Source organism: Hipposideros armiger, unplaced genomic scaffold, assembly GCF_001890085.2.
Source record: "Hipposideros armiger isolate ML-2016 unplaced genomic scaffold, ASM189008v1 scaffold_859, whole genome shotgun sequence".
NCBI classification, from domain to species: domain Eukaryota; kingdom Metazoa; phylum Chordata; class Mammalia; order Chiroptera; family Hipposideridae; genus Hipposideros; species Hipposideros armiger.
The window spans coordinates 88,247-97,237 of NW_017732209.1; the positions used below are offsets into that span (position 1 = coordinate 88,247).

General features: G+C 47.6%; 1 protein-coding gene across 4 annotated transcripts in view; it reads left to right on the top strand.

The window, feature by feature from the left end:
• MARK4 (microtubule affinity regulating kinase 4) overlaps nt 1-8,991 on the top strand; it is a 30,046-nt gene that overhangs the window by 18,681 nt on the left and 2,374 nt on the right. For 2 of the 4 annotated variants that reach the window (XM_019629531.1, XM_019629530.1), the window contains 5 exons: nt 2,144-2,361; nt 4,527-4,630; nt 6,516-6,794; nt 6,948-7,027; nt 8,000-8,044. In XM_019629531.1, coding sequence (XP_019485076.1) covers nt 2,144-2,361; nt 4,527-4,630; nt 6,516-6,794; nt 6,948-7,027; nt 8,000-8,044 — 726 coding nt within the window. The remainder of the gene's footprint in view (nt 1-2,143; nt 2,362-4,526; nt 4,631-6,515; nt 6,795-6,947; nt 7,028-7,999; nt 8,045-8,991) is intronic. The other 2 variants (XM_019629529.1, XM_019629528.1) reach the window with 1 other exon arrangement.

Here is an 8,991-nt window from a genome sequence, read left to right on the forward strand (position 1 = left end):
AGGTTTCCCTATTCTGAACATATCATGTAAATGGAATTATACAATATGTGCCCTTTTGTGTCCAGCTTCTGTCTTTAGGATAATGTTTTCAAGGCCTATCCATGTTTTAGCATGGATTAGTAGTACTCCATTCCTCCTAATTGCCGAATAATGCTCCATTGCATGGATAAACCCCTTTTTCTTTATCCTTTCATCAGCTGATGGACATTTGGGCTGTTTCTGCCTTTTGGCTATTGTAAATAGTGCTGCTGTGAACATTTGTGTACAAGTTTTTGTGTGGGCATATGTTCTCATTTCTCTTGGGAAATACCTAGGAGTGGAATACCTAGGTCATATGGTAACTCTATGTTTAACAGTTTGAGGAATGGCCAGGGTGGCCTCCAACTCTCCTTTATAATTAATTTTGCAGCCCTTCTCTCCAGGGTGAAGCTCTTTACTCTGGGAGAGGCACTTGTATGGAGAGAGGGGTATCAGGCAGCTCAACGTCAGCCCTAAGCAGGAAGTATGGGGTTCTGGATAGTCAAGTCATTCCCCTCCCCTGGGTCTCCTTTTCCCCACCCATAAGATAGCAAGATTGGCCCAGAAAGTCCTAAGAAGCTTGTGACTCCAACATCCTATGGCTAGAACAGGGGTTGGCAAACTGCGGCTCGCGAGCCACATGCGGCTCTTTGGGTACATTCCATCTCAAAAGTTTGCCGACCCCTGGAAGAGCCAGTCCTGTCCCTCACAACAATTTAAAAATTATTCGAAAGCCATAAATATATTTTTACATAATCACCATTATGTGACTAATACCCTTTAAAAATTTTATAAATGAAACTATGATAGTTTTATTTTCATTTTTCATTTCATTTCACTGAAGCCACATAGACCAGTGGCTCACAAGCTGCTGTTTGCTGACCCCTGGCGGCTCTTCCGTCTCAAAAGTTTGCCAACCTGTGGGCTAGAACATGGTACCCTTTAAAGCCCCCACGTGGAGACCTTCTGGGTTCCAGGGGTTCTCGGAGTGTTGGATTGTTGACATCACTGCAGAACTTTTATTATGGTTCTGGGACATTTGACCACTGAGGTTCATGAGGATTTAACATGCAGAAGTTCTGAGTGTCTGCAGTTCTAGAACACATTTCTAAAAATCCCTAAGATGTTCTAAGGGGCCAGATTTGTTTTTGAATTTAAAACAAGTCACATGCTTCAAATTTGATAGTACGGAAAGGGCAGACAGTAAAAACATTTTCGTGTGACACATTTCTACCCAGCCACCACCCCCCACCCCCACCCCATTCTCCTTGGAGGCAACCACTGTTACTGCTTTTATATAAATTCTTTGAACAGGTTTCATTTATAAATATATAAAGAGGCAGATATGAAAAGGAGGAAGACAGAAAGAAAAGAGACATATAAAGATGTAAATACTATGTTAACATAAAATATACTACAATATAATGTATTCTCCCCTTTTGATACAAATGATAGCCTTTTGGAGATATTCATATATAAACAAGGAGATATAGATAAATAGACACATATAAGATATGCACTTTCCTCCCTTTTTATACAAATGATAATACACTGTAGACCTTATGCCTTGCCTTTTCTTTGCAGTCAATCTTGATCACTCTATTGTTACATAAAGAGCTTTCTTGGGCCGGCCAAGTGGCTCAGTTGGTTAAGAGCTTGCTCAAGAGTTTGAGCTCTGAGCAACAGCGGTTCGATTCCCGGCCCGAGCTGAGCAGCCACTGAGCTGCAACCGGTAGCAGGATGGCTCAGCTTAAACAAACAAACAAACAAAAAACATAAAGAGCTTTCTTGGGTTTTTTTTTTTTAATGACTGTATAGCATTCCATTATGTGGACCTTTCTTGGCTTATATAGTCATTCCCCTATTAAAGGGCATTTAGGCTGTTCCCAATCTTTGGGCCTTTTAAAAAAGAGTGATGCAGTGCATACCCTCTACGTGCATCATGTCATTTATGTAGAGTTTCTCGGTCAGTATACGTGTGTGTGTAATTTTGGCAGATGTTGTCAGAATGACCTTTGCAGAGATCGCAACTAATGCAAGGAGTTCTAAGCTCCCAAGGATCACCCAGGGTAGGTTCTGGCTTTTCCAGGTGACACCAGCCCTAACTGTCCCCTCCTTCCACCAGGCGGCCCATCCCCCGCACCCCTGCACCCCAAGCGCAGCCCGACCAGCACAGGGGAGACGGAGCTGAAAGAGGAGCGCCTGCCAAGCCGGAAGGCAAGCTGCAGTGCCGCGGGCAGTGGGAGCCGAGGGCTGCCTCCCTCCAGCCCCATGGTCAGCAGCGCCCACAACCCCAACAAGGCTGAGATCCCAGAGCGGCGGAAGGATAGCACGAGCACCCCTGTGAGTGGCCAGAGTTGGGGGGCAGCGTCGGGGGTGCGACCACTCGTGGCCCAGCCTGTAGATGCCACCAGATTCACATCTTTTAGATCCTACCATTTCCCACTCTGTTCCTGTTCCCCAGACCACCATATAGGACTCCTTGTTACATCCATTCATTCATTCATTCATTCGACAGACATTTATTGAGTGCTCTCTCTTTGCCTGAGCTCGTGCCTGATGCTCGTGTGCAGATTAGCATTCTATGTCAGAAAGAAGCACTGCACGTGCTTTGGACAGGAAGGATTTAATACAGGGAATTAGGTGTGGTGCTTACAGAATAGTAGGAGGGGCTGGAGGCGCAGGCAAAAGACAAGACCTACAGGAATGACACCTCGTGACAGCAGACCTGACCCTTCAAGGAACCTGCCTCTGAGGCCACCTCTAGTGCTGTTGAATTCAAGAACACACGATCCTGGCTACAGGATAAGACTCAAAAACTTCTTCCCCCACCAGAAGAGCCTCTTGACACCCAGAGGTCTGGAGAACGGGCTCTGGAGCCCTGCTGAAGCAAAGACCTGCATCTTATGACCTTGCCTGTGTGAGCAGAAGTCAAAGGGGGTAGGGAGGCAACTGCCACCCTATTTCCACCTTCCATGTCTTCATGAGTGCAAAGATTAGCAGGACCCATTCCTATCCAGAACCCGAGCTGCAGAGCATTCTAGGGAATGTAGTATTTGGCTTTCCCTGCTTCTGTAGCTCCCTAGAATGGCATGGTGCAGGCTGAGGGAACCAAAATATCCTCAATATAGGGAGACAAGGGTGGAGGCAGGTTATAGGAAACTGGTCAGGACTCTGAAGCCACATAGACCAGAGTTTGAATTACATTGATGAGCTGTGTGACCTTGAGCAAGTGACTTCGTGTCTCTGAGCTTCAGTTTTCCACCTGGTGAAATGAGCTCATCACAGAACTTGGGTGGTTGTGAGAATAAAGTACTTCACTTACAGCACCTGGCTCAATAAGCACCTATGTTATTGTTAAAATAAACCTACACTTTAAGAAGCTAGAAAAGGAACAGCAAATTAGCCTCCCAAAAAGGTAAAAGGAAGGCAATAATAGAAAAGCCAGTAAAGGAGAAAACATATACACTAGACAAAATCAACAAAACTGAAAGCTAGTTCTTGAAAAGAGTAATAAAAGTGGACCCCTAGCAAGACAGATTAAGAAAAAAAGATAACAAACACGAATTACCAATATCAGAATGAAAAAGATAACTATATTTTAACATAAGATAGAGAAGGTAGTAGGAACTACTTTAAGCCAATAAGTATGACAACTTAGATGAAATGGACAAATGTCTCTCAAAACGCAATGAATGAAAACTGACATGAGAAGAAGTAGGAAACCTGAATAGTCATATATTCTTGTTAAAGAAATTGAATCCATAATTTAAACCTTTCCCATAAAGAAAGTTCCAGATCCAGATGGTTCTAAACTGGTGGAATTCTTCCAGACATTGAAAGAAGAAATCATGCCAATCTTAGACAAACTTCGGAAGGCTAGAAAAAAGAAGGCTCAGTTCCCAATACATTTTATGAGGTGACGTAATCCTGATGTGCTATTTCTTATCCTCAGAGAGCTCACAGTCCAGTGCTGGGTAGGGACATATATGTGAACAGATGTTGATAATACAAAGTGATCAAGGCTGAGCTGGGGAGGCCAAAGGAGGCACCTGACTCAGCCTAGGGCCGGGGGTGGGGGTAGATTATGAAATGACATCTGAAATGTGAGTCAGGGGGAAGGTAGGAGGAATATCCAGGTAGCAGATGAGACAGCCTCTGCAAAGGCAAAGAGAGAGACACTGTGACATGAATATGTTAAAAAAAACTTTGATGGACTGTACTGAGGCGGGTAGAGTGGGGAGAGAGGTGGACAAGGCTGCGCCCTGGAACCTTCTCTGGCCCTCTCTCTCAGCTCCAATGGCCTCCCTTGACCCTTAGCCTAGGTTGCTGGGATGAGCCATTAACCTCACGTCTTTGGGTCCTTTAGCCCAGAGTAAACCATCAGTTTACATACAGGCCCCCTGCCTCGTTCATAATGAGGGAGGTCAGAGAGGGTAAAAGCAGAGAGTTAAGGGGTGCCCCTTTCCCCCCTCTTGACACCCCCCTCCTGGCCATGTCTCCCACAGAACAATCTCCCTCCTAGCATGATGACCCGCAGAAACACCTACGTTTGCACAGAACGACCGGGGGCTGAGCGCCCATCCCTTTTGCCAAATGGCAAAGAAAACAGGTATGGAGGGGGTGGCAGTGGGGAGGGGGGTGGGATGAGGTGAGCGGGGTCTCCCTTGATCTAAGATGATAGATGTTGGGAGAGGGGTGCCATTGAGACAGGGGAGTGTATGTGTCTGCCCTTCCCTTGGCAGAATCCACCCATGTCCTCCTCCCAGACCCCCCTGAAAATCCTCCCCCTTTAATTAATCAGTCATCAGAACAGGGAAGCGTCTGCCCTGTTCTCTGCCTGTGAGCCTTGGGAATCTAAGTTGATTTTTTAAAAATTTTGAATGATCCATTTTTAGAACTTCGAAGCCCCAGAATGTCACAGCTTCCACATCCTCTGGTTGGCTGGTTTTCAAACTTATTTGCCCGAGTCTGTTCAGTCTCCTTCAGTTGGCAAGTGAGGGGAACCAGTGCAGACTGGCTGGAGCTTAAAAAGGGAATGAATTTGTTCACATCAGACTTCAAGTCCAGGAATGGGGCGGGCTTCAGGATAATGACTCCTGCCCACCAGGGCTTTAGGATATAAAAATAATAGTAGCCAACATTCATCAAGCAGTAACCGTGTGCCAGGCCTCTGTACCTTGGTTGGTTGAATGTCTTTAATAACTCTGTGAGGTAGATCCTGGTATTACCATTTTACAGCTGAGGAAATGAAGCCCAGATAGATTAAGTAGATTGTCTAAGGCCACACAGCTGAAAAGTCGAGGCGTGAAGATTCTAGACTGACTCCAGAATCTGTATTTGTAACCACTATAATGCATGGCCTTTCATCTCTAGTCAAGTGACGGTGTATAGTTAGATTATAGACTCAGCTGCTGAAATGAACAGACTCCGGGTATAGTGGCTTAAATGAGATGGAGGTTTAATCCTCTGTGACATAACAATCCAAGGACCCAGGTTGATTCTGTCAATCTCAACATGAGGCTCCAGCTCTGATTTTGAGGCTGCTGCATCAGATGCCACCATTTCCCAACCAACAAGAAGGGTGAAAAGGTGGAATGAAAGCATCCTTTTTTTTTTTTTTTGAGGCATGACCCAAAAATGGTACCAAGTACTTCTACTTTTATCCCATTGGCCAGAGCATAGTCATATGACCACCCCCTAGCTGCAAGGGAGGCTGGGAAATGTAGTCTGGCTGGGTGGCCATGTACAGTGCTCATACTCTTAAAAGTTTGGTTACTGTAGGAAAACGAGGATGGATTCTGGGGAAGAGGTAGTGGCATCTGCCACAGTCAGGGTTCCCTCTTTGAGATGCAGGTTGGTTGCTGGGGTCCCTGGAAGGATAAGAGATTGGAGATCTGGCCTCTGCTATCAGGACTGGAAGGGTCAGAGGGGGTCTGGAGGAGGGTCCTGGGACAGAGGGACCACCACTGCTCAGACAGCATCCTGAGAGAGTTAGGGAGAGGGTTTCTTTTTCCTTATTTTTACCTGTTGAAAAATTGTCATAATTAATATAGGTACTCTTGACATACACATCTGTTCCTTTCCCAAGATTGGATAAGCAAAGTTCAGATAGCAAAGTATTTACAAAGTTGATTTGGTTCCTGAGGTTTAGATGGTAAATAGCAAGGGATTCATCCAAAGAGGTATCTGAATCTATTCAGTTACTGAGTTTGGAGAAAGGAGAGTTGGGTTAGGGGACAGTTTGGAGCGGGTAGAGTTTGAAGAAGGGACAGTTTGAAGGAGGGATGACTTAGGGGGGTTGGGAATTGGTGATATAATACTACAGTAGAATTGTACATACACACACCTTGCACAACTGTACATGACAGCCCTGTCTCTGAGCTCTAGGTTGAGCGGAGTTTATGACCTCAGGACAGTGACAGTGAAGAAGCAGAGGGACTGGGGACTTGGCCTGCCTCAAAGTCCTGCCCTGACTTGTCCTTCTCGGCCCACAGCTCCGGTACCCCACGGGTGCCCCCCGCCTCCCCTTCCAGTCACAGCCTGGCTCCCCCATCGGGAGAGCGGAGCCGCTTGGCACGGGGTTCCACCATCCGAAGCACCTTCCACGGTGGCCAGGTCCGAGACCGGCGGGCAGGGGGCGGGGGAGGCGGGGGCGTGCAGAATGGGCCCCCTGCCTCTCCCACACTGGCCCACGAGGCCACACCCCTGCCCACCGGGCGGCCCCGCCCCACCACCAACCTCTTCACCAAGCTGACCTCCAAACTGACCCGAAGGTGAGCCCCAAGGGACGTGGGGGGCAGGGTGTGGGGTCGAGGGGCTGATGGGGCCTAACCTGTCTTCTACTCTGCTCTGCCTCCTGTACCCCGACGTCATCTCCTCCTCTTCCTCCTTTCCCGTCACCCTTCACCTCCCTCCTCACACTACAGGGTTACCCTCGATCCCTCTAAACGGCAGAATTCTAACCGCTGCGTTTCGGGCGCCTCTTTGCCCCAGGGATCCAAGATCAGTAAGTCCTGTCCACCCTCTACTCTCATTGGCTCTGCCTGTCTATCTGCATGTCTGACCTGTGTGTGCGGGCATGGAGGGAGGGGGCTCTGTCAGTTGGGGAGAGGTCTGTATCTGGGGTCATTTACTCATTTAATAAACAATAGTCTGGCCTCTGGACCCAGACTCTCGGGGTTCAGACCCCAGCTCTGCTGAGTGACCTTGAGTAAGTCACTCAACCTCTCTGGGCCTCACTTTTCTCTTCTGGAAAATGGGGATAGTAATAACAGTACCTTCCTCATAGGGTTGCTTTGTGGATTAAATAAGGATGGATATATATTTATATATATATGCACACTGAGTTTATAATGTTGCCTTGGAAAATGTTTTATAAATGTTTGCCATTATTCATTGAGCACCTGTTGTGTGCCTGGAATCACCCTGGGCCCTGGAGTAGAGTAAACAAAATGTACTTTGTCAAGCCCTGCTCAGGCAGAGCTGACATTCTACTAGGGGACCCAGGGAGTAAACAATAACTAAGAAATATATATAGACTGTCACGTAGTGACAAGCATAAGGAGAAAAATAGAGCAGGGAAGAGGGGTCGGGTGTGGGAAGGGAGGGTGCAGTTTTAAATGGGGCAGACCTCACTAAGGAGATGTCATTCCAGCAAAGCCTGAAGGAGGGATGTGTATGTGTGTGTATGTTGCCCCTTCTGTATGTAGGTGTGTGTCTTTGCCCACCTCCTCTCTCTTTCGTCTTCCAAGTTCTTCAGTATCTTTCCTATGACCTGCACTAACCATTTCGGAATGGGCTCCCCTTCTGGACATGGAAAGGGATTTCAAATCCTGGCTCCAGGCCTGCCCCAGCCCAGCTTCAGCTAGTGGGGAGGAACCAGGCCCAAGACAGAAGCTGCCAAGAGTCCTGGGGGCAGAGAGTTGGGGGAGGGGGCTCCCTATGTCCAGATTAGACACTGTCCCCTCTCTTCCCCTAGGGTCACAGACGAACCTGAGAGAATCGGGGGACCTGAGGTCACAAGGTGAGTTTGTGTGCCTACCCCTAACTGCTACACCAGCCCCTCCCCCTTCACCTGCCTCAGATCCCACTTGTCTCCACACGTCCCCCCACTCCCTCTGGTCCTTAGATGGAACCTGAGCCTCATCGTCCAAGTCCAGCTCCCTGAAATGCCCGTGACATCTTTTCTCTACCAGCTCCTCTTCCTCCCCCTCCCCAAATGATTTCCCCTCATTTCCACCCCATCCCTGAGCACCTTTTCTTGACCATCTTAAACTTCAGCCTCTTCCATCTGTAACCAGCTCCTCCCCCTGTTGACACCATACTACCTTTCCCCTCTAATCCAATGAGGCAGAATGGCGGCCAGCCAGTGGCAAATATTGTCTATATAGCCCTCGGTGGAAAATTGTCAGACTTTAAGGGCCAAAACAGTCTCTGTCATGTCTATTCAGCTCTGCTATTGTAGCGCAAATGCAGTCCCATTCAATAGAAACACAAATGGGTGGGGCGGTGTTTCAGCACTACTTGATTTACAAAGTACAGCTGTACTTTTCCAAACCTTGCTGTACTTTGACACACCACCAGTTTAGAGACCCTAGCGGAAATAGAGAGTTGCCCCAGCAGTTCCAATTCCAACCAAGTCCCAGGACTGACTTTTAGTGACTGGGACTGGATCACATGTTCATCCCTAAACAAATGCCTGTGGCCAGAGAGATGGAGTACTCTGATTGGTCAGACCTGGTCATATGCTCATCCTTGAGACAGTCACCGGGGCCAAGGAGATGGAATGCTCTCATTGGCCAGAACTGAGTCATGTGCTCACCCTTAGCACTGAGAGGCAGAGTCAGCCTCACCTAAACCGGAAAAGCTAGATCTGCAATGTTTTAAAAGGAATACTCTAGGTACTTTAGGCAGGATGTTTCTCTGTTGTGCAGGGCCCTCTTGCGGATTGCAGAACTTATATCGTCCCTG